The 25,639-nt window shown below is 39.1% G+C and overlaps 1 protein-coding gene across 1 annotated transcript in view; it reads right to left on the bottom strand.

Annotated features, from left to right (window-relative positions):
• Positions 1 to 25,639, bottom strand: part of ABCA13 (ATP-binding cassette, sub-family A (ABC1), member 13) — a 502,078-nt gene that overhangs the window by 280,351 nt on the left and 196,088 nt on the right. The window contains exons 32-37 of the mRNA XM_011947569.1: positions 23,032 to 23,146; positions 18,495 to 18,824; positions 16,577 to 16,646; positions 14,377 to 14,508; positions 2,636 to 2,773; positions 1,378 to 1,558 (exon numbers count right to left, since the gene is read on the bottom strand). Coding sequence (XP_011802959.1) covers positions 1,378 to 1,558; positions 2,636 to 2,773; positions 14,377 to 14,508; positions 16,577 to 16,646; positions 18,495 to 18,824; positions 23,032 to 23,146 — 966 coding nt within the window. The remainder of the gene's footprint in view (positions 1 to 1,377; positions 1,559 to 2,635; positions 2,774 to 14,376; positions 14,509 to 16,576; positions 16,647 to 18,494; positions 18,825 to 23,031; positions 23,147 to 25,639) is intronic.

The following is a 25,639-nucleotide window of genomic DNA, read 5'->3' on the forward strand; positions in this document are numbered from 1 at the left end:
AGCACAGGAAACCTTGGAGCAGCATAGAAAGGTTCTGTATTTGTGGTGCTTATTCCAGCACTAACCAAATGTGTCAAAACTCATCAAACTGCACACATCAGCAGATACTGTTTACTGCACAAAAATTGAACCTCAATGAACTTAAAACTCTTTGCTATATTATTTTCAAACCTATCTGGGGGAGACTATAAAATAGTTTATACACATTCCCTAGAAGTCTCAAAGATGGTTGTTTTAAATAGTGAAGATCCCATCTTTGACTGATCTCTCAGCCTTTCATCTAAGAATTGCCAGGTGGAGGCAGCCACTTAGGATGACTCAAAATGTACTACAAATGTACACTAAAAGCAACACAGTCATTGAACCTTAAATCATCAAGAAACTCCAAGTGTAATTCTCATCATTCTGCTAAACAAGCAGCTCAGGTTTTCCTTGTAAGAAATGTGTCTTAGTAAAAGCAAGGTGAGAGGAGCTGTCTGGCTGAGTCATTATTTGTGTAACTTGTGGTTTCCTAATTTTCAAACACTAAAAAAACACTCAGACTCATTTCCAAGTCCATTTCTGTATCCGAGGAACAAATAAAAACTGTCCATTTTCTTTCTTTCTATTTTTTCAATATGAGATTTCTGAAGTTTCATGTGTTATTGTTCTACCTTTCTTATTAAGTGTGAGGCAAAGTCCTTCACATTGTTTTAAGTAATCACATGCTACATATTTAGTGAGAAAAAGAACAAAAGAGAAAGTGATTGGTTCAAAAGAGATATTTCATAATTTTAGCAGTTGAACCTTAAACCTCCACTTCCACAGCCAGCCCAAGGCTGTGAGTGTTTGAATTCCTTGTTTCTCTGGGAGCACATGATTTGATTTTTAAATCAAATCTAAAGCCATTGGATCCTAAACCAAACATCCACCTTTAACGAGAAAAGAATCACGCAAAAACCAGAATATGGAAAAGAAAAATAATCAGGTGTTCAAAAAAATTGCAAATACCACTGTGATATTCCTCTTCCTACAGATATGCAAGCAAGATGATACCTAATGGGACAAATGCTGAAAGTGCCAAAGGACTTGCAAAGACTAAAGTACAACATGGTAAATTATTTGTAGAAAATACAAGAATTAAGGCTTTTAAAAAGCTATCCACTTTACCCTTTGACAGGGCTCCAGGCCTACAGTGCACCTGTGCGGTTGAGGACACAGGGCCTGTCTCACATGGGCACTCATGAGGGGCTCTGCCTTTCACCTGTGTCTCTAAACTCTGTACTGAGACTCAAAATTCTTAAAAAAGGAAAAGAAATCAAACCTTCTGTCTCACAGGTAAACTGAAATTTTAAGAATCAAATGCCCAGTGTTTGATAAGGGTAAAATGGGACCCACATGATAGTGGTTTTCCCGGCACCATTTGTCCCCAGCAGGGCGGTGATTTGGTCCCTGTAGAAGGTGAGGCTGAGGTCTTGGACTGCAGCCTTGTGGCCCTCATATTCCTTGGTCACAGACACCAAGGTGACTCCCGGGGGACTTCCTTCAAGCTCTCCTTCCCTGTTTTGCTGTGATGACCCTGTGAGAGAGATGAAAATTCATTGTGAAAAGACTTCAAAAGCCCTGAAGATCATGCTCATATTTATTAATGCAGTGTTCTGCTTTGAAATTGAATTCCAGCTCTGTGAAGCATACAAATCAACTCAAAAATCTTTCTTTAGCAAGAACAAGAAGCAGACTATATAATGGCAAACATTAAGTGATATCACTGATTACAAAGTTTTGAACCCTTATGATAACCATTTTGTAAAAATAAAAATAAAAATGGAAACACATACCTGTATTTTGGTTTAAGTAGAGAAAAAACAACAGGCAGATTAGTTACACATAAAATATTCATGAGAAATAGTCTCCTGAGGAGGTGAGAATGGATAGGTGCCTGTCGATGTGTTCCACATTTTCTAAAAGATTCATAATTCAGAAAAATATTTAGATTGTTTAGAGTACAATGTTGACTTGCAATCTAAACCCACCATGATGGGAGCTTGTTTATCTCTGAGTGATGCATCTCTGTTTCCATGGAGATGGCCTATGAATTCATCCTTTGGCAGAGGTGCCCTGTGCCTGCACCTGCAGGAATAGGCCGTGACTCTGGAGTGCAGAGGCACAGGCACAGTCCTGCCCCTATGTCCTGAGAACCACAATCCCTATTTGTAAGGGACAGCGATATTCTCCCTCACACAGGAACACTGAATACACCAGCATGGGTGAGAACACTTAAAAATTTTTAAATGTTTACATAGGGTAGCTGCCCATCTTTGCTTTTATTTCTTACACATATTCATTTTGGGACTAACACTTCAATTTTACTAAATTGTAATATACACACAAATGCACATAATGCATACAGGGAAGGATGCTAAATAATAAATAATGGGAACTCCCTGGGGTTCCTGGATTTCACAGAACAAACATTGTCAGGGCATACTGCCTTACATCTTGGCCTTGTAGTTGTTTCCCAGCCCAAGACAGCCTAAATGTAAGTCTCTCTACAAATCAGCACACTTGCAAAGGCTGGACCAGGAAAAAAAAAAAAAAAAATCAAAATGGATCAGAGGAAAAATACATTCATCTAATAATTCTACTCCTTACAAACCTTTACTGTCAAAGTTCTCACTGAAGAAGAACAGACTGGAACTTAGAGAATATTGCCTTTTTTCCACCAAGACAGCCACACTCTTCCAATATGAAGCAGTAAAGGGGAAATACCATGGTTTCCGTTGACCAAATGTTCCTAAAAGAGGAGACAATTAAAATTAGTTTAACTTTTTTATTTAGATGAAGGTACTGTATTAGAATATCTTAAGTAATTAATATAAAATATCATTCCATGTTAGTATTTTTAATATATGTCCCATATACAAAAAAGTGATATCCCAAGGCACAGCTATTAGCTTTGCAGTGGAGCCCTAACTCTCCCTTCTCAGTCTGATCCACGGCCATGTGCTAAAAGCCCCTCTCATCCACTTCCCCCAAGACATCTTTAGAGTAGGGATTCAATAAATGCTTTTTGGATAATTGCTGAATATTCCCAGAGTAAAGTGCCACCTTGTCCCGCACTGCCCTTCTATTTTGTCATTGTTCTTCTTTTGCCTACCTTTGATGTTTGCAAGGATTCCTAAACAAGGGGAAGAGCATGAGTTAAGTGCATGAGGGGATTAATCAATTAAAATATCCACAAAGAAGAATAATTCATAATGCTAACATTTCCATATGAAACATATTACCATTCTCCAAAAGTATTCTCCAAATTCATTTCAGCCCATTTAACATTCACTTTGCCCTCATTACATGCTGAAATGAGAAGGGGTTTCATTATTAACACTTTCCAATTTTCTTTTAACACATCCATTCTAGTTTAAGTTTGATGAACGCAACTTACCTAAAGGCCTAAATTCTACAACTGATTAGAATTAGAAAGGCCTATATAAAGACTATTATAGCACTTTGATCATCAAGCAGGAGAGAGATATGCAAGCCCTTGCACTTTCTAATCAAAAAACAGAAAGAGATGTTCAGGCACTCAAAGGAGAGCACATGTATCCATTACCTTTTGAAAGTAAAGGGAAGGTTTGCAAAATTTTTCTCCCATTCTATAGAATGGGAGAAATGTCTGTTTACTCTGCCAATAGTTTCCTTTGCTGTGCAAAAGCTCTTCAGTTTAGTTAGATCTCATTTGTCAGTTTTTGCTGTTCTTGCAATTGCTTTTGGCATCTTCGTCATGAAATCTTTGTCCGTGACTATGTCTTGAATGGTATTGACTAGGTTGTCTTCCAGGGTTTTTATAGTTTTGAGTTTTACATTTAAGTCTTTAATCTATCTTGAATTAATTTTTGTATATGGAAATAAGGAAGGGGTTCAGTTTCAATTTTCTGCATGTATCTAGCCAGTTATCCTCACACCATTTATTAAATAGAAAATCCTTTCCCCATTGCTTGTTTTTTTAGGTTTGTTGAAGATCCCATAGTTGTAGGTGTGTGTTCTTATTTCTGGGTTCTCTATTCTGTTCTGTCAGTCTGTGTGTCTGTTCTTGTACCAGAACCATGCTGTTATAGTTACTGTAGCCCTATAGTATAGTTTGAAGTCAGGTAGTGTGATGTCTCCAGCTTTGTTCTTTCACTCAGGATTGTCTTGGCTATTCAGGTTCATTTTTGGTTCCATGTGAATTTTAAAACATTTTTTTCTAGTTCTGTGAAGAATATCAATGGTAGTTTAACGAGAATAGCATTGAATCTACAAACTGCTTTTGGCAGTATGGTCGTTTTAATGCTATTAATTCTTCCTATCCATGAGCATGAAATGTTTTTCCATTTGTTCTTGTCATCTCTGATTTCTTTGAGCAGTGGTATGTAGTTCTCCTTGTAGAGACCTTTCACCTCCCTTGTTAGCTGTATTCCTAGGCATTTTGTGTGTGTATGGTAATTGTGGACTGAAGTTTGTTACTGATTTAACTCTGGGCTTGACTGTTGTTGCTGTATAGGAATGCTTAACTATGCATCTGACAAAGGTCTAATATCCAACATCTATAAGGAACTTAGATAAATTAAGCAAAAAGCAAACACCCCATTAGAAAGTGGGCAAAGGACATAAAGAGACACTTCTCAAAAGAAGACATACATGGGGCCAACAATCATATGGAAAAACCTCAACATCAATGATCATTAGAGAAACGCAAATCAAAACCACTATGAGATACCGTCACACACCAGTCAGAATGGCTGCTACTAAAAGGTCAAAAATTAACAGATGCTGATGAGGTTGTGAATAAAAAGGAATGCTTATACACTGTTGGTGGGAGTGTAAATTAGTTCAGCTATTGTGGAAGACAGGTGGTGGTTCCTCAAAGACCTAAAGATAGAAATACCATTTGACCCAGCAATCCTATTACTGAGTATATACCCAAAGGAATATATATCATTTTATTACAAAGACACACGCACATGTATGTTCTTTGTAGCACTATTCATAATAGCAAAGACATGGAATCAACCTAAATGCCCATCAATGATAGACTGGATAAAGAAAATGTGGTACATATACACCATGGACTACTATGCAGCCATAAATAGGAATGAGATCATGTCCTTTGCAGGGACATGAATGAAGCTGGAGGCCATTATCCTTAGCAAGCTAACATCCTTAGCAAAGGAACAGAAAACCAAATACTGCATGTTCTCACTTATAAGTGGGAGGTGAATGATGAGAACACATGAGGGGGAACAACATGCCCTGGGGCCTTTTGGAGGGTGAAGGGTGAGAGAAGGTAGAGGACGAGAAAAAATAATTGATGGGTACTAGGCTTAATACGTGAGTGACAAAATAATCTGTACAACAAACCCCCATGACACCATTTACCTATGTAACAAACCTGCACATGTAACCCTGCACTTAAAAGTTACAAAAAAATAAATAAATAAAAAGTGAAGAGAAGCTGTTGAGCTGGTGTCAGGAGTAGCACTGTTGTTTGTGGGCTGAGTTGTGTCTCCCCAGGTTTCACAGGTTGAAGTTCTAACCCCTTGTACTTCAAAATGTGACTATATTTGGAGACACGGTCTTCAAACAGGTAATTAAGGCAAAATGAAGTCACAAGGGCCAGGACTAATCCAATGTGAGTGGTGTCCTCATGAAAGGAAATTTGGACACAGATACACAGGAACGACACAAGGAGATGATGCCATCTGCAAGCCAAGGAGAGTGGCCTTGGGAAAAACCAGCCCATACATATACCCACATACTCAGGCCTACACCTTGATCTCAGACTTCTGGCCTCCAGGACTGTGAGACAATACATTCCTGTTGTTTGAGCCACCCAGTCTGTGGTACTTTGTTGTTGCAGGCTGAGAAAATTAATGCAGGCAGGCGTCCTCCAAGAACCTTGCGAAGCAATAACCATCCCTCTGTAGGAAGAGGATGAGTAGCAGCTGGATCATATCACAGTCAGCATTCCACTCACTCTGTTCCAGGCACTGTCCAGGGTATCTGGTTGTATTAATTCACACAGTCCTGTGACCACCAACATGTCAGGTACAATTATCACCTCTATCTTCCCAATAAGAAAAGGAGGAACAGAAAGGTTTGCCCAGTGATGCACAGCTGGTGGCTCCCGAAGCTACACACTGGTTAGCCTCTCCTCTAGCAGCTCCTGCCTGTCTGAATACGCAAGTGCAGCTGTAAGGATGCTTTGAGTTGCCTTTTACAACAAGAAAGAAGCACAGTTTCTTCCAGTACCAATTACACAATAAGCCCCTGTTGACACATACATGAACAGTGAGTGTGTGGAAATCAAAGGAGATAGAAAGCGAGCAAATACATCAGGAAGATTATTCTCACAAAGCCGCAGGTCTTGGGCTGAGAGGCCTCCCAGGCAACCACACTCAGTCGCAGCTTAAGTGGGCACCACCCTTAGCAAGGACAGTAGGCAATGGGATCCGGATGCCTTTAAGTGTTTATATATTTGAATTAGTAATTAAAATTCCAGGACTCTAGATGACACAGTGAAAAAGTGGGAACATACATCTGAACATAGAAAAAGCAGAAATTATTTAAACTTGCAAAGTAAGAGAAAGGTGCAGGAAGTTATTACTTTCATTTGATGAAATATTGAGCAGCCATTAATCGTACTTTCAAAGATGTGGATAAATCCTTATGATAAAAATATTTTTTAAAAACATAGAGGGAAATTTACATATACAGTATGAACCCAACTAGGTACAGAAAACTGTCTGGAGAAAGCCTGGGAAATGTTAGTTCTGGTTAGTGAAATCAGAGATAATTGAATTTTTTTTTCTGCTTCCTCAAAAATTTTTCCTGTTTCTCCATAAACTTTTCAAACATTTTACAATAAACACATATCCATCTGATGTATTACAGCTCAAGTTTTCAGAACCACAGGGGAGAAAAGAATATTTCATACATGCACATTCTAAAGGTGAAATAAGGCACAATTTGCCTGTTCCAAATGAAGTCATTGAACACCTTCACATTGTGAGTGTACGCAAGGAAATCCTGAAGCAAGCCTCAGCTCTGCTTCACTTCGATATAAGTGTAAGTGGTACAAAGATAAATATGATTTCAAACTTTGGGCCATGACTAAAAGTGAGGATCACCATACATGTGTGTGTGTGACACACACATACCCACATACACATGCGTACACACAGGCATTCACACTCATGAGTACACATGTACACATGCACATATTCATGCAGCACATGCACACACGCACACACACACAAGCGTGCACACATAGGCAACTGCAGCAATGTCAGGAGTCACCAGTTTCTTGCAATGGAGCTAAGTCAATACTCTATTAGTTGTGTCCTTGTTTTCTCACTTGTGTCTTTGGGAAATGACACCTTACTGCAGCCCTGACTTACTGTGGGAGATGCTTTGCTGAGAAATGAATGACTAAGCATTTTGCACAGAGGTAGGAGGAGAGACTCTGGCTCATCTCCCAGGACTCACAGTTCCAGCTGTCAGCCCAAGAATGAGCAGGACAGGTGAGGCCTCAGCACAGTGATGAAGGAACACAGCAGAAGTTCCCTAGATATGGAACATCGTATCCCTTGCCCTTCTGTTCTCTGGTTTACACCTTCCTGTTCCAGGGAGATGTCAGTCATCACACAGAAATCAACTAGTCACACCCTCTAGTGGTATGAAGGACACACAGATGAATCAGGCAGAGACTACACCTTCTTAGGACCTTCATTCTAGTACAGATGACCAAAAAAAAGAATCATTGAGAGAAAAACGCGAGACAGTATTGTCATTGTAGGGTTTCCACCTATGCAAAACAAAAGCAGGCCCTTCGACCCAAGAAAAAGCAGCGAGAATGAAAAGACAGAGATGCTGGGAGGGATGCTAGATTCAGAAAATACAAACACAGGATGTCCAATCAATTTTGAAATTCAGACAAACAACAAGTAATGTTTTAGTATGAATATGTCCCCCAGATTATTTGTAGTTTATCTGAAATTTGAATTCACCTGGGTGCCCTGTATTTTATCTGGCTACCCTGTGTGGGTGTGCTGGGTACACTGGAGACTGCCCCCCAACTCCCCATCAGCACAACGGGAACAGAGAGAGAGAGGCATGAATCTGCAGCAGAGCAGGTTCAGGTGGCCTGGGAGCCACTGAGGATATTAGTTATTCTCTAGATATTTTGGAGTTGGGGAAGACTATCATGCAGGGGAGGGACATGGTCCATCTGGTCTATTTTTTAAAAAGATAACTTTGTGTCAACACAGAGGTAGGATGCAGGGGTGAGGTGCTGGGGTTGGGGATACCTACAGGAGTGGGAAGGAGTTACAAGGGCACTGTAACTCGCTGTAAGTCCAGATCAGGCACAGTGAGGCCTGATCTAAGGTAATGGCTTCAGGGATGGGAAGGAGAAACAAACTACAAAAGACATTCCAGAGTTAGGGAGAAATAAATTGAATATTAAGGGTTGCTTTGCTAATTAAACCATCTCAGCTGTAATCCATCTGGACTTTTAAAACCTCCTAATTAATCTACTAATCTAACTAAAGCAGAGAGCAGCCAAATGCAAGTTGGCATGGCGGCCGTTCAGCTCTTTGGCTTGCCTCTGCAATCGGCTTTTGCTTATAAATCCAAACTTGGTTTATGTGCACACTCTAGAAGCACATACAACCTGCTCACATTACCAGATGTAATTGGGCACATTAATATGTGCAAAGGCCCTCCATTTACACCAAGCTTTTCTCCTCAAGGGGAACTGCCTGCTGGCTTATGCAGGCCAGGAAACTAATTAGCATTGCCCCGCAAAACTGACAGTGATAAAAGAAGAAGTCAATGAAATTAGACAGATCGAGTAGAATCAAATTTAGTTGGAAGCATATAAAAAGAGTTTATGCAATGAAAACTCTTTGAGAGGACCAGATGTTTGCTTGTGAGCTCTTGACACAAGCATGGAGACCTCCAGTTGATGCTGAGCCCTGCAGGCCAGAAAATGATCTGATGCTGGATCTATAGAGTCTCCCAGTCAGACAGCAGGGCTGAGAAATGCTGGGGTCATACTCACCGGGTCACTTTATAACAAAGAAAGAAAATGGAGAGAAAAGCATTTGTTTGGGGTATGGGGTGTGTGTGTGTGTGTGTGTGTGTGTGTGTGTGTGTGACAGAGAGCAAAAGAGAGAAATTTTTCACCTGTCTCCTACCTCCCATCTGGAGACACCCTCCTACCCACAGGAGACTTTGGAACAGTGTTTTATAATGTAGATTTTATTATTACTCAAGTATGATGATGCCAACAAATCAGGAGCTAACTGTCGTTGCAACTATACTTTGTTACTCACAGACCCCAAGAGAAGGAGGCATGACACACCACACAGGGTCACACAGGGAAGCACCAGTGTCAGTCAGGAGACAGGGGAAGTAGGGAGAGGTGTTGTGGGAATGTGAACAAGAGCCTTTTCTGTGGTTTCCAAGGGAAGCAACATGTGAGGAAGGGCAAGTACGTTTCTAATTAACTAGTGTGAGTAATTTCATCAGGCTCTTGGGGAGAGAGTCTGTCCCTAGTTGGCTGGTACCTTGCCCTGGGCTCATCAGGCCAGGTAGACAGTGGCCCTGAGTGTGAGCACCCCATAGTGGTAGGGGTGTGGGCTCTGGATTGGTTTGTTTGCATGTGAAAGGCACATCCACAGGTGAGTCCTTCACTATGGCTAGGAACTGGCTATCCCTGGAAGGAACAGTCCCTCTAGGGTCAGTAACTGCACCCCTTCAACTCCAGTCAAAGCCTCAGAAATACAGAAAATAAAAAAGTATGATTAATACAATGGGGATGGTACAATTGCCTTCAGTATGCAGATGCTTGGGTTAGTCAATATCCTCCAAAGTGCAACAAAGAAATGTCCTCGACTTGCCTTCTGTGAGCCTGACCAGTTGTGCAAATGCAAAGTGTTGCATGATTATTGAGCCTAGGACATATAAACTCAAAGTTTCTGTTCAGTCTCATTATACACTAAATTTTTCAGAAATTCAACCACTGTGTAAACCAGTGGAAGATTATTGTCTAAAGCAGAAATTGTTCATTATTTTGGAAAACCATGTTATCAATAGTGATGTCACTCACTGCTTTTGAGTTTGCAATGCAGTATGACTGTATCAATCTTCATTCTGCCCCATTATACCCAAATACATGACAAAATATGTGAAGATTGCTTTTAACAAACTTGAAACCAGATATATTTAAATTAGTAGAAATTCAGAAAATGCCCTAAATTGTATTAATAAGGGCTAGTAACTATGTTATATTGTCATTATATATATATACACACACACACACATTATATATATGTATTTTAAAACTGTATAGAAAAATAAGACCATCTGGTAAAAATTACACATTGAAATGATTAACATGAGGCTCCCTATTAGTTTTCAATCTTATTTTGATGCTGTTCCCTTGGCTTCTCTATAAAACCCTCTTATATTATTCATATTATTCCTTTGTCCAATCAGTCCTCTATTTCCTGTCACTACTAAAGAATAGATCTCCACAGTCTTTAAAAGACTGGAGGCTGAATGGAGAGACTGAAATGAGATAGAATCATAAGACAGGAAATGGATCTTCTGTTATGTTTTGTCATTACCTGCCCCATGTGTTAACATAGGGAATTTTCCTTATTACTTTTAAGTAAGACCCAGGTCATTAACACAAATATCATTATTTTATTCACCTCATTAGTGTATAATATTTCTTCCCACATTTTTCCTACTTCAGTTGAAGTTATTTTTATCTTTTAATCACATACCAATAAATCTGATCTAGTACTACTTAACATTAGCTTTACTTCTCGTGTCTACATTTCTCTTTACTTGTGCATTTTCTTTCCTTTTAGTACCAAATGGCTTCCAACCATTTTCCTTCTTTTAAATCCAAACATATTCCAAATAAGTGTAAGCAGCTGAATATCTCATTCTGTGTTCTAATGAATTCTTGCCTGAGCACTGATAATTTACATGTTATCTTATTATAAATTACTTTCTATTTCTCTTTTATACTAAAATTTTAAAATTACATTAATTTTAAGACTCATACACAGGTAGTTTTCATTATCTATAAGTTTCATTTCAAGAGCGTAAAGGAGGTAATATAAAATATTTGTCTTAAAAAGAAGGTATTGGGTCTGAGAGCTCCTAGAAATTATAACCCTCTTTATGGATCTGAAAGCCCATCAATAGTGTCTGGCAATTTTATTCCTTGTTATTATCGGCAGACTTTGTCAAAGTGGAAAATAAATACTTCGTGCAATTTGGGAATATGCAAATTGCCAACTCTTATTTTTAGCTTTCGAAATAAAAGAATCTGAATTTTGTGATAAATTCAAAAATCTTTATTGACATATTTATTCAGCTCTATGCCTTTGTATTTTTAAATATGTGTTATAAATATGTTCGAGCTTTGATTTTTTTTAAATTCTGTAATAGACTCTGATCTTTTTTCCTAACTAGCTGGTAGATAAAATTAGTGTTACAATCACAAAGAGAAAATATAAAACCCACCACTCTAAATTCACTAAACAAAATGTTGAAATGAGTGTCTGCCATTCAGAGGTGGATTGAGGTCCTCCTGCATTTGCTTCCCTTCGCAGGGTGTAGGATCCAGTGTAGCTGGGAATTGTAACTCATTAGAGGTCACAGAACACTTTGTATGGCCTGATGAAAACATGGAGACATTCCCTAGAAAAGGTACATCCGAGTGAACTTAAGGGAGACTTGCGAAGTAAAATCAGATCTTTTTCTCCAGTTGGATGTGGTAGGGTAAGAGCTGATTCTGAAGTAGCTCAAGTTTAACATATTGGGTAGATGTTAATCATGAGCCATATTGTGAGACTGCAAGATTGTGGCGTGAGTGTATGAAGATGGTGGATTGTTGGTTTAACCTTAACCTAATGGGAAGGCAGGGAATTAGGAGTCTGAAGAAATGGAAGGACAGGAGGAGCTGAAAGAGGGAATAGAAGATGATGGTTTCCCCAGTCGAATATACGTGAGTTCCAAATGTGGCATGGTTCAGATGGCCAAGGTACTTCCAAAAGATTACCAAATCCAGTATTTGAATCTCCTGGTCCCCTGAGGAAAACGATTTTTTAAAATTTCTTCTGAGCCTCAAATTAACCTCACTGAACTTTTAGAAAGAATTTCTTCTTAAAAGCCACCAGCTTAGCCGAACATCCCCTGACCCACAGGATAGGGCATGACTCAATACTGTCCCACTGGTGGGGACATTCTCACCATCACTCAGCTTTTCTGAGTTCAATTACCTTCTTCCATTAGTGTACCCCCAATTCCCTTTTCTTCCCTTCAAATATGACCCAGACAGTGAACCCTCTGCACACCAGACATCCACCTCAAGGCTCAGTCTCTTTTAAAACTTTTCAATTTAGAATTCCACAGTGGGATTCAGAGCGAAAGTCTCAGCTGAATACAATGTTCCTTTGCTTTATTATAATGTAGAAAAATACTACTCCTAGGAGCCTCTTGCCTTAGATGCTGATGGTTGAGGGAGAAATCAGATCATTCTGGGTCCCAGGACACATTTTATCTTCATCTCAACATTGCAGAGAGTAGACATTTTTTGCTGGTCTTTTGTATTTTAAATTGACATCACAGATGTATTTTGTAACATTACTTTCTTATGTTATTTTTGCTTCTTCTCAATAGTCGATTGCTTCTCATCCAATTTCCTAACCCTTGGCCTTCTCAACTCATTTTTTTTTATCTCTTATTTCCTAGAATCTTATTTCTTAAGTTTTATTTTCTTAAATTTTATTCAAAGTACCAAGATGATGCAGTCTAAGCTTTTCCTAAATAAATCAGGTTTCCAATTTATGTTCTTTCTCTACCTCTTTTTTTTTTTTTTTTTTTGAGATGGAGTCTCGCTCTGTCGCCCAGGCTGGAGTGCAGTGGCCGGATCTCCACTCACTGCAAGCTCTGCCTCCCGGATTTACGCCATTCTCCTGCCTCAGCCTCCCAAGTAGCTGGGACTACAGGCGCCCGCCACCTCGCCCGGCTAGTTTTTTTGCATTTTTTAGTAGAGACGGGGTTTCACCATGTTAGCCAGGATGGTCTCGATCTCCTGACCTTGTGATCCGCCCGTCTCGATCTCCTGACCTCGTGATCCGCCCGTCTCGGCCTCCCAAAGTGCTGGGATTACAGGCTTGAGCCACCGCGCCCGGCCTCTCTCTACCTCTTGAGGGCCATATATTCCTACTTTTGTGTAAAATGATCTTTTCAGTGACCCATATTATTTTTATGTTTACCCATCCCTAAATGATTCATGAGCTCTCCAAGTCTGGAATGTGTTTTCACAAACAGAATGAACAGCGTTTGTTTTCCTTCTATCCCTCCATTTTCATTCGTATAAGATTAGAATCTTTTTTTTTACATTTTTAATTTTAATTTAGTTAGATGCTATTTGCTTTGAAAAGCATAGAACCAGAGTTGCAAGTAATTTCAGCAAGAAAATACACCACCATTAAGTGTTAGCTCTAAAAATTAAATAAATAATTTTAAAGTGTTATTTCTGCTCTTTTGGACCTGAACCAAAAAGATAAAGTATGCATGCCTCTTTTCCTCCCAAAACAGCTAGGAAAACCCATTACCCTTAGTGGCTTTTTTTTTTTTTTTTTTTTTTTGCCATTGATATACTTGTCCTCCAGACCTCTGGGGCATGCCTGCCACACCAGGAAAAAAGTGCACCACATTTGGGAAACCCCATATCCGTGACAACACTGAAAGCCCTGTGGTTGGACATGGCCCCTCACTCCCAGCCCACACTGTCTAGCTGCCTTTAGGCTCTGCCTGCTTCTCACCAGGTCCTGCCACCTGCCGAACTGCCGCTGGCTGAGCGCTTGGCCCCTAGACCCCCACTAGGAGTGACTTTCTGCCCAAGGCACTCTGAGCACCCCGACCCCCACCCCACCTGACCTCTTTGCTGTCTGGGAGGCGGCAGCACCACAGGCCCCCAGGCTCTCTTGCCCTCACCCTTCATGCGTGTTGGGAAACACTCTACCTAGGAAACCAGGATATTTTCTGTGCAGACTGAAATCCACTTGTTGGGAGCTGATTGGTGGGCCTGGTGAGTTTTCATGCTCATTTCATCCTGGCTAACCCCTCACATGGCCTTTCACCTTCCACTCAGGAAACAAAAGCATCACATTTTTTCTCAAAAATGTACAGCTCCTTTTAAAATATATCCTAAGACTTCCCTTTCTGGATCTTCCTTAAAGAATAAATGATTATTCTAATATTTGTGCATATTAATTCAAACTGTTTTTAAAATTTTTTTTGTTATCTTTTAAAGTGCAAAATTCTTACCAGGAATCAAGTTGCTCAAGTACCATCCACACAAAAAATAAAGGCTTGAATCAAACAGAATCATCCAGCAAACCCAGCCAAATGTCATGCCCCCTTGTTCTGGAGCCTGGTACATATTATTCCACTGAATCCCTAGCAGGAAGAAAAAGGTCAGAGTTAGAACTGCACAAGCTCTTTTACAGTAGATTTTGTCACAATGAGTTCATTATTTCTGGAAGCTTAGGTAAAGTTGAATAGAACTAAAACAAAAAGAAGGTCAATACCACTGGCCATAACTCTTCAAATGAAATGTTAACTTGTGCAATCTTACACCTATTTCAATGATACTAGGTGGGATGATCATTAACTACATTTTAATATCTAATACTTTAAAAAGTTTTAAAGGTCACCTTACTCATATCTAGTTTTATTTACTGAGTAGAAAGGACTTTGTATTTAAGGAAAATAAGCATTCAAAAAAAAATTTTTTTAATCTCCTTGAGAACCCAAATTCTAAACTGTGTAAGTCTCTGTACTCTTGGAAAATACATAAATAGGATATATAAGAACTAGGGTGGGAAAGAATTATTATTTTCTTATAATATGTTTGTGATTTATTTCTGGATTAACATATAATTTAAGAAAAATATTCCCCTTTCTAAATTTCCCTATGGTACCAGGCTACAGTTCAATAAAATATATTTTTTAATCATTGGGTGCTTGGAATTTAGACCAAAACATTCAAATGGTCTAACAGTGACCATTTTTTGTTTCTATCATCTTAATTCAATTTATTCTAAAGATTAGTTAGAAGAAATCATTCAGGATTACTCATCTGTGAAAGAACATTTTAATATATCTTACTGAAAAACTCTAAGAACTCAAAGACCAGTACAAATTAACTGGCTAATGCAACAATAGCTAGAGTCAAATTTTACTTATAGCATGTGTTTTACCTCTGTTTACAAAAACACCCCCTCCCCCCGCAAAACCACACTAATATCTATGAAATATATGTACGTTCTGGTTTAGAATTTTGGTTGTCAAATTCTCAATATAAGCAAAAAATGCTGCCAATAGATTTTTAGAAAATCATTTTAGGCTGCATTGGTATGAGATAATTGCACTCTATTTTATGCTGGTTAGACTTATTTCTGGATCCTGATCTTCAGGAACGATCTAGTAAATCTAGGAGTAAAGATGAGAGCCAACAAATATGTGGATGGTTGTCATGTAAAAGGAATAATTAGAAAGGAGAAACTAGAAAACATGGATAGAGGATCTAGGAAGACAGATCCCAGGTCAACAATCATCTAACACAGTGGTACTATCCTTTTTGGTACCAGGGACCAGTTTCGTGGAAGACAATTTTTCCACAGACTGGGGGATAGAGGACAGTTCTAGGATGATTCAAGTGCATTACATTTATTGTACATTTTTTTCTATTATTATTACATTGCAATATATAATAAAATAATTACACAATTCACCATAATGTAGAACCAGTGGGAGCCCTGAGCTTGTTTTCCTGCAACTAGACGGTCCCATCTGGGGGTGATACGAGACAGTGACAGATCATCAGGCATTAAATTCTCATAAGGAACATGCAACCTATTGCATGTTTGTGAACCTTTGTGACACATACACCTATGTGAACCTTTGCATGCACAGTTCACATAACGTTCAGGCTCCTGTGAGAATCTAATGCCCCCACTGACCCGACAGGAGGTGGAACTCAGGCAATAACGTGAGCAATGGAGAGTGCCTGTAAATACAGACGAAGCTTCTCTCCCTTGCCTGCTGCTCACCTCCTGCTGTAAGGCTCAGTTCCCAACAGGCCATGGACTGCTCCATGGCCCAAGGGTTGGGGACCCCTGATCTAAGAGATGGACACATTTGCATACCCTACTCTTGGAAGGTTCAGAAGGTCACTCACCTGACCCGACGTCAGGGGTGGTATAAGGAAGACCCAAGCATTGGCTGGGTGCTTGACCTGGATAGTGTCTGAAGCAAGGGATGCCATGATTATTCTTGAATGTTCTCAAAACTGGGGCTACCAGACAGTGGGAGGTGTACGCAACAGTGAAACCAGATATCCAAAACTCATTCTGAATGCTCTACTTGATAATGAAGACTTCCTACTGGATCACTTGCAATATAACTATTAATTTCCAAAAAGGTGATTCACTGAGAGTTACTTTTTACACATGCACGCTCTTACCTGTCTCTTGTCCTTCCAGGAATGTAATAAAAAATACTCCTTGTCCAAAGGCAGTTGTGGAGAGAAGGCACTGCCCACAGATTAATGGAGTGAAAAGAAAAACTGCACGTTAGTGTCTGATTGGGACCACAGAAAGTCCACAACACTTAATTCAAAGAGAAAAGTCATAACAACTCTTCATTCTGATGACACCCAACCATCGCTTCAGGCAGTCATTTAAATATTTTAATCTGAAAAACTTAGTGGAATGTCAGTCCACTCTGAAAAGCATGATAACAAGCTAGTTTTTAATGTTAAAAGGAATTATTTCTCTTTACTGAGATGCTTGAAGTGTCATAAATCCAATGCATCATACACAGAAATGTGTAACACAAAACAGTGAAAAATGGAATAGAGCAATTTACTATTTTTTATTATTAAGTGAATGCCCTGGAGCACACTGCAGGCTGTCTGATGGAATACATACACTATTCTACACTAGAAAGAAGGCGTATTGAAGAAAAATGTTATTTTATCTCAGTGGAGAGGTCTTACGTTAGAAAGAAACCCCATTGAAAAAAATATCTTACACTAAAAAATACAATGTACCAGAGTTAGATATTTTTTATTTGCTAAAAAGCATTTGAATATATAAAAAGAAAATCAAATTTTATATGCATAGAACCCACAAATATAAGAACCGAGGTAAAATTAAAAACACCACCATTTGAAAATTAGGTCAGATCATGGATGACTCCTTTTCTATGTACAAGGAGTATATGGGGAGGGACCGTGAATGGTCCCACTTGTGTTAATTATTCTGAAAACATCTACTTAACACTAACATGAAATTATTGGTTATGAATTTTTACAAATGTGACATAAGCCAATCAACACCGATGAACACATATCGATAGATAAAACACTGATGGAATATAACCACGTTTTCATTCTGCATGTGTATCTATGTTGTGTGTATACGGCTAGTAGAAACCAGAGAGCTTTGAGTCATTTATTGAAGTTGAAGAAACATCAGTTGGCTTTCATATAAATATTTTACTCTAGGCCCTAAATGAGCAGAGAAAGTGTTCTGCTCCCAGTAAGTGAGTGAAGCACTGGGGCTTTCATGAATCCTGTGCTGGACAAAAGGACTTTTAAGGGCCTTTAAATACCCCTGAGCAGCCCTGTGATCTAGGTCTCCTTGACATCTCCCCAAAGTCTCTGTTAAGACTGTCATATCTGTCAACAGACTTCAATTTTAGGAAGTCACTTGACCTGCTGGAGAGAGTAGTCTTAAGCACAGTGCAAGTGTTTACAGTGATGCCACTGGCTCTCTGAAGAGATCATTTTAATAGGGATGGTTCACCCTCGCTTTGATTGAGTTCCTACTATGTTTCAGGCACTATGCTTGCCAGCAATTGTCATAAAATAATGAATATGCTTTTTACGTTCTACATATTTGATGTCACAGACCTGAAAGTGTTATCATACTTTTTTAGGAAGTACATTTTAAATGGATGAGTGACTCTGACATTGCTAACGGAGAGATTTTTCTATTCAATGTGATGTAATTCATAATGCTCCAAGGAAAAATGCTGATTTTTTACTTCTAAAATATCTTTAGAAATCTATTATTTTCCATGCATGAAAGAAAGAGAAAACAAAGTTATATGTTTCCTTAAGAATGCTGCTTATTTTCCAGAGTCTGCAGAAAGTCTCTGTTACATAAAAACTGGACATTCTTAATGGGCTGCTGTCCAGCAAAAACACTGCAGTTTCAATGGTTTACATTTGTGGGTAAGATTTTAAAAAGCAGATATCAGAAAACCCATGTAGATATGAATATGACAAATTGAAAAGGTGAGGGTGGTTGGTTTTGTTTTGTTAGATATATTGCAGTTTTGTTTTATTTTGTATTTTTACAAAACAACTTACTTACCAGAAATGTCTGAATGACAAAACTTAATTGGTTATGTAGAACCAATAGAACTATGTAGGGCAGAAAGCTGATCATGTACACCAGGCTGGTGCAAAGGGCCGCTGTATTAGCTTGGTTGAAAAATGCACTCAAGAGGTAGCTCAGCATGACGACTGACATCCCAAAATCCAAGAGAAAGAGGAAAATAATAAAGGCATTGCTGTGTGCAAAGATGCCACTTGTTTTCAGAATGGTGGCCAGAGCAGCACTGCTTATGGTCAACACAGCCATGTTCTCCAGGAACCAGGCCAGGAAATGGGTTATTGGATGCACTCCCATCATCCGCAGATACTATCAAAAAGAGAAAAAAACCAAGGTTACCACAGAATGCATACTTGAGGAAGAACAAATCAGATAGTAGGAGAAAGAAGGTGGACCAGTGGAAAGGTAAATCTGCTTGCTTGCAAATACCACCCTTTGAAGGGCCCTGGGAAGGACATTGCCTCCTCAAGCTTGGTATTTGATTTTCATGAGCACTTGTATCCTAGAACTTAAAATTAAGTTAAATTTTTAAAACAGAGCCATTTATGACAAACCCATAGCCAATGTCATACTGAACGGACAAAAGCTGGAAGCATTCCCCTTAAAAACTGGCACAGGACAAGGATGCCCTCTCTCGTCACTCCTATTCAACATAGTATTGGAAGTTCTGTCCAGGCCAAACAGGTAAGAGAAAGAAATAAAGCACATTCAAATAGGAAGAGAGGAAGTCAAACTGTCTCTGTTTGCAAATGACATGATCCTATATCTAGAAAACCCCATTATCTCAGCCCAAAAGCTACCTAAGCTAATAAGCAACTTCAGCAAAGTCTCAGGATACAAAATCAATGTTCAAAAATCACAAGCATTCCTATACACCAACAGGAAACAAGCAGACAGCCAAATCATAAATGAACTCCCATTCACAATTGCCACAAAGAGAATAAAATGTCTAGGAATACAGCTAACAAGGGAAGCGAAGGACCTCTACAAGGAGAACTATAAACCACTGCTCAAGGAAATAAGAGAGGACACAAACAAATAGAAAAACATTCCGTGCTCATGGATAGGAAGAATCAATATCATTAAAATGGCCATACTGCTCTAAGTAATTCAGAGATTCAATGCTATTCCCATTAAACTACCATTGGCATTCTTCACAGAATTAGATAAATCTACTTTAAAATTCATATGGAACCAAAATTTAAAAAAAGAGCCTGTATAGTCAAGACAACCCTAAGACAAAAAAACAATGCTGGAAGCATCACACTACCTGACTTTGACCTATGCTACAAAGCTACAGTAACCAAAACATCATGGTACTGGAATAAAAACAGACACATAAACCAATGGAACAGAATAGAGATCTCAGAAATAAGACCACACATCTATGACCATCTGATCTTTGACAAACCTGACAAAAATAAGCAATGGGGAAAGGGTTCCCTATTTAATAAATGGTACTGGGAAAACTGGTAGCCATATGCAGAAAATTGAAAGTGGATTTACACCTTATACAAAACTTGACTCAAGATGGAGTAAAGACTTAAAGGTATTTTTTGTTTCAATTTAATTTAGCTATTTTCTCATCTTTGTTATTGCTTTTCTTCTGCTAGGTTTGGGTTTCCATTGTTCTTGTTTCTCCAGTTCCATGAGGTGTGACCCTAGGTTGTCTATTTTTGCTCTTTCAGACTTTTTGATGTAGGCATTTAATGTTGTGAACTTTCCTCTTAGCATCACTTTTGCCATATCCCAAAGGTTTTGATAGGTTGTATCACTATTATCATTCAGTTCAGTTAATTTCCATCTTTATTTCATTCTTGAGCCAATGATCATTCAGGAGCATGTTATTTAATTTCCATGTATTTGCATGGTTTTGAGGGTTCCTTTTGTAGTTTATTTCCAATTTTATTCTACTATGGTCTGAGCTATATATGACAAACCCACAGCCAATATTGTAGTGAACAAGGAAAAGTTGAAAGCATTTCCTCTGAGAACTGGAACAAGATAAGGATGCCCACTTTCACCACTACTATTCAACATAGTACTGGAAGTCCTAGTCAGAGCAATCAGACAAGATAAAGAAATGAAGGGCATCCAAATCAGTAGAGAGGAAGTCAAACTGTTGATGTTCGTTGATGATAATATCATATACCTAGAAAACCCTAAAGATTCATCCAAAAATCTCCTAGAACTGACAAGTAAATTCAGCAAAGTTTCAGGATACAAAATTCACGTACACAAATCAGTAGCTCTGCTATACACCAACAGTGACCAAGCCGAGAATCAAATCAAGAACTCAACCCCTTTCACAATAGCTACAAGAAATAAAATAAAATACTTAGGAATATACCTAAATAAGGAGGTGAACCACCTCTACAAGGAAAACTACAAAATACTGTTAAAAGAAATCATAGATGACACAAACAAAGGAAACACATGCTGTGCTCATGGATGGGTAGAATGAATATTGTGAAAATGACCATATTGCCAAAAGCAATCTGCAATCCAATGCAATTCCCATCAAAATACCACCATTATTCCTCACAGAACTAGAAAAAACAATCCTGACATTCACATGGAACCAAAAAAATAACCCACACAGTCAAAGCAAGACTAAGCAAAAAGAACAAATCTGGAGGCATCACATTACCCGACTTTAAACTATACTATAAGGACACAGTCACCAAAATAACATGGTACTGGTATAAAAATAGGCACATAGACCAATGGAACAGAATAGAGAACCCAGAAATAAACCCAAATACTTATAGCCAACTGATCTTCGACAAAGCAAACAAAAACATAAAGTGGGGAAAGGACATCCTATTCAACAAATGATGTTGGGATCATTGGCAACCCACAAGTAGAAGAATGAAACTGGATCCTCATCTCTCACCTTATACAAAAATCAACTCAAGGTGAATAAAAGACTTAAATCTAAACCCTGAAACCATAAAGAGTCTAGAAAAATAACATCAGAAAAACCCTTCTAGACATTGGCTTAGGCAAATACTTCATGACCAAGAACCCAAAAGCAAATGCAATGAAAACAAAGATAAATAAATGGGACTTAATTAAACTAAATGGTTTCTGCACAGCAAAAGAAATAATCAGCAGAGTAAATAGACAACCCACAGAGCAGGAGAAAATCTTCACAATCTATATATCCAACAAAGGACTAATATCCAGAATCTACAAAGAACTGCAAGAAAAAAACAAACAGTCTCATCAAAAAGTGGGCTAAGGACATGAATAGACAGTTCCCAAAAGAAGATAGATACATGCCAACAAACATATGGAAAAATACTCATCATCACTAATTATCAGGGAAATGTAAATCAAAACCACAGTGTAATATCACTCTACTCCTGCAAGAATGACTATAATTTAAAAAATCAAAAAATAATCGATGTTCACATGGATGCAGTGAAAAAGGAATACTTTTACACTGTTCGTGGGAATGTAAACTAGTACAACCATTATGGAAAACAGTGTAGAGATTCCTTAAAGAACTCAAAGTAGATCTACCATTTGAACCAGCAATCCCAGTCCTGGGTATCTACCCAGAGGAAAAGAAATCATTATATGAAAAAGGTAGTTGCACACATATGTTTATAGCAGCACAATTCACAATTACAAACATAGGGGACCAACCCAGTGCCCATCAATCAATGAGTTAATAAAGAAAAAGTATATACACACATACACACACACACACACACACACACACACACACACACTCACCATGGAATACTACCCAGCCATATAAAGGAATGAAATAATAGCATACAGAGCAACCTGGATGGAATTTGAGACTATTATTCTAAGTGAAGTAACTCAGGAATGCAAAACCAAACATCACGTTCTCACTCACATGTGGGAGCTGAGCTATGATACACGAAGGCATAAGAATGATTCATTGGACTTTGGGGACACAGGGTAAAGGGTTGGGGGTGGTGACTGATAAAAGACTATACATTGGGTACCAGGAACACTGCTCGGGTGATGGGTGCACCAAAATCTCAGAAATCACCACTGAATAACTTATTCATGTAACCACACACCCCTTGTTCCCCAAAAAACCTATGGAAATAAAAAAAAATAAGTTATGATAGTTTCAAGTTTTATAACAGTATTATAACAAAAATAGCAGGGCCTCTACATAAAAAAAAATTCTAAGCATAAATTAAGATGGGAAGTCTGCTGCTATGTTTTTCTGGGTTTGAAAAAAGTTGCTGAATGAGGAACATTGGCTTTGTTCTTGCAATCTCGTATGGCTATTCTTTGACTTTCTTTCACGTCAGTGGAAAATATCTGTTAAAGTCTGGCATTGCTTCAGACTTCAACATAAAATCATCTTTCTGGAACAGGGACTCAGCTATTTGGTACAGCAGAACCCCAGCAGAGGAGAGGGAAGCAAAACAGAGAGGCTCAGGTTAATTATGGGACAAGATCCATTTCCAAAGTCCCCAGCTTCCCCATCTTTGTCTCCCAGGTGAGGTTTAAGGATATTTACCTCTTCTATCTGGATCTCCTGCTCATACACCAATTTTCTGACCATGCTGGCCACAGACACCATCCACGTCAGCATCATTATCAGTGGAAAAAAGAAACCAACGTTGTTCAGGAATCTGTAAGGGGATGATTTAGTCAGCATCCAGAGGCAAGCAAAATGACTCTACTATTATTTTACATTTTTCTTTCAAGTTACAAAGCACTTTCAGGAGCGATGTCTCCTTTGGTCATTTCTACATGCCTGTGACTTAGGTAGGAGGGCCATGATTGGTGTGCTGATTTTGTAGGTGTGCAAATTCATGAAGGAACTCATGAAGGAGACACAACTGGTTCAAGGTCTCTCAGAGAGCCACAGCCCAACCACAATACTCTGTGACACTTGCCATAGGCAGAGCAGGTTAGAGCAAAGCAAGTCATTAATCCATGCCTACTATTTCCCCAACTTAGTTGGGACCATTATCTATCTTCAATTATTGATATTAATTGATCATAGATTATCATCTACAAAATACGTGAAAATTGGCAAATGAAAGTCTTCCTGTCTCTTTTCCCAACACTCACATTTCAACCCACTCTAACTGGGCTCCATTTCTAATATACACTTGAAATGACTCTTATCTAGGGCATCAGTGACAGTCATGCCTCAAAATCCAATGAGAATTATCTAGTCATTTTCCTTCTTGAGTTCTCAGACATGTTTGATGACTTTGGTCATTCCCTTCTCCTCTCTTTCCTCTTCGCTTCCAGAACAACTCCCAGCTTTGCACCCACAGCTTGGCAACTTCTCTTTTACTTGCCTTTAAATGTAGGCATCCTTACCTCAAACTGGACCCTCTGTCTTCCCACCACATACTCTCTGAGCTCTAAATCCATGTAATAATTATTTATTCAACATTGAGACCAACTGCAGGTACACGCCATGTTACTGGGCTGGTGTTACATGAATGAGCCAAACAGTAAAAGGCCCTGCCATTAAGGATTTTTCATTCTAGTATGTTGGCAAGGTGAAAAGGGACATAAAATAATCCAATAAACCCAGATTGCTATGTTCTGTCCCTGCCAAAACTCATGTTGAAATTTAATTGCCCATGTAATGGTATTGAGAGGTGATGCAGCCTTAAGAGGTGTTTGGGTTATGGGGTCTCCACACTCGTGAATGGATTAACATAGTTCTCATGAGACAAGGTGAGTTCCCAGGGTACTGGATTAGTTCTTGAGAAAGCTGGCTGTTATGAAGCAAGTTTGCCTCTCATGTATGAAGCACACACCCTCTCCCCCTTAAACTTCCCGCCATGAGTTGAAGTGGCATGACGCCCTCAGCAGAAGCCGACCAGACAGGCTGCCTAATCTTGGACTTCCTGCCAGAATTATGAGCCAAATAAACTTATTTTCTTTATAGACTACCCAGTCTTGGGTATTCTGTGATAGCAACACAGAAAGGACTAAAACAGAGACGCATAATGTCAGGTAGTGATAAATGCTATGAGGAAAAAAGAACCAGCTTAACCAAAAGTGAGAAGGAATGCTATTTCAGACAGGGTGATTAGCTGAGCTGACAGCGGAAAAAAATACTCAAGCAGAAAGCGGATGCAGTAAAGAAATGAGTCACACAGGTATCCGAAGGGAGACTGCTCCAGGCAAAGGAAAAAAAGGGCAAGGACCAGAGGTTGGAGCAAACAGAACACAGGTCAGGAGCAGCCAAGGCCTTCAGGCAACAGCAGCAGATGGGGTCAAAGCATGAGCAGAGGACAGATCATGCAAGGATCTTTCATGTCAAGGTAAGTTCTATATTTTATTCAGTGAACAAGAAAGTACATTGAAAAGACTTTAAAAGGAAGAGAAAGAGAGAAACAGAGAGGTAGCATAGTTAGGTGCACAGTGTTTTTAAAAAGACCACTAAATGCCATGTAGACAATGGGGTACAGGTGGGGAAGCCTGTGAAGCAAGGGGTCAGAAGGCTACAGCAGACACAGCAGTCTAGATGAGAAACAAGGGGTCCCCAACAAAGACTGTAGCCCTGGAGACAGGAAAATGCCCAGATTGGACACTTGCCCTGCTGAAGTAGCCTCTCAGAGGCCCTCCAGAACTTCTCCTTCATAGCATTAATGACAGCATGGAGGATGTTCAAAAATTTTGATGTCTGCAAAATCTAAGCTCCTTAAGGAAGACCTCCCTCCCACTGTATCTCCTTGCTCTGGCAAGGGCCTGCCTCATAATGGAAGCCAAATACTTATTAATAAATAGATGGATGTGTAACAAAGAAAAGAAAACTCACCTCTTTGTTTTTATTCACTTTTCTGCTTAAGGCAAGTTTTACAAACTGTCAACTTGGCAGATCATGTTTGAAAGCTAAATATGTGCTGGGTGCGGTGGGTCATTCCTATAATTCCAGCACTTTGGGAGGTCGAGGCAGCTGGATCACCTGAGATCAGGAATTCGAGACCAGCCTGGCCAATACATGGTGAAACCATATCTCTACTAAAAATACAAAAATTAGCCAGGTGTGATGGCGCATGCCTGTAATCCCAGATACTCAGAAGGCTGAGGCAGGAGAATCACTTGAACCTGGCAGGCAGAGGTTGCAGTGAGTTGAGAAGAAAGAGAGAGAG

This window comes from Colobus angolensis, unplaced genomic scaffold (genome assembly GCF_000951035.1).
Source record: "Colobus angolensis palliatus isolate OR3802 unplaced genomic scaffold, Cang.pa_1.0 Scaffold268, whole genome shotgun sequence".
NCBI lineage: Eukaryota > Metazoa > Chordata > Mammalia > Primates > Cercopithecidae > Colobus > Colobus angolensis.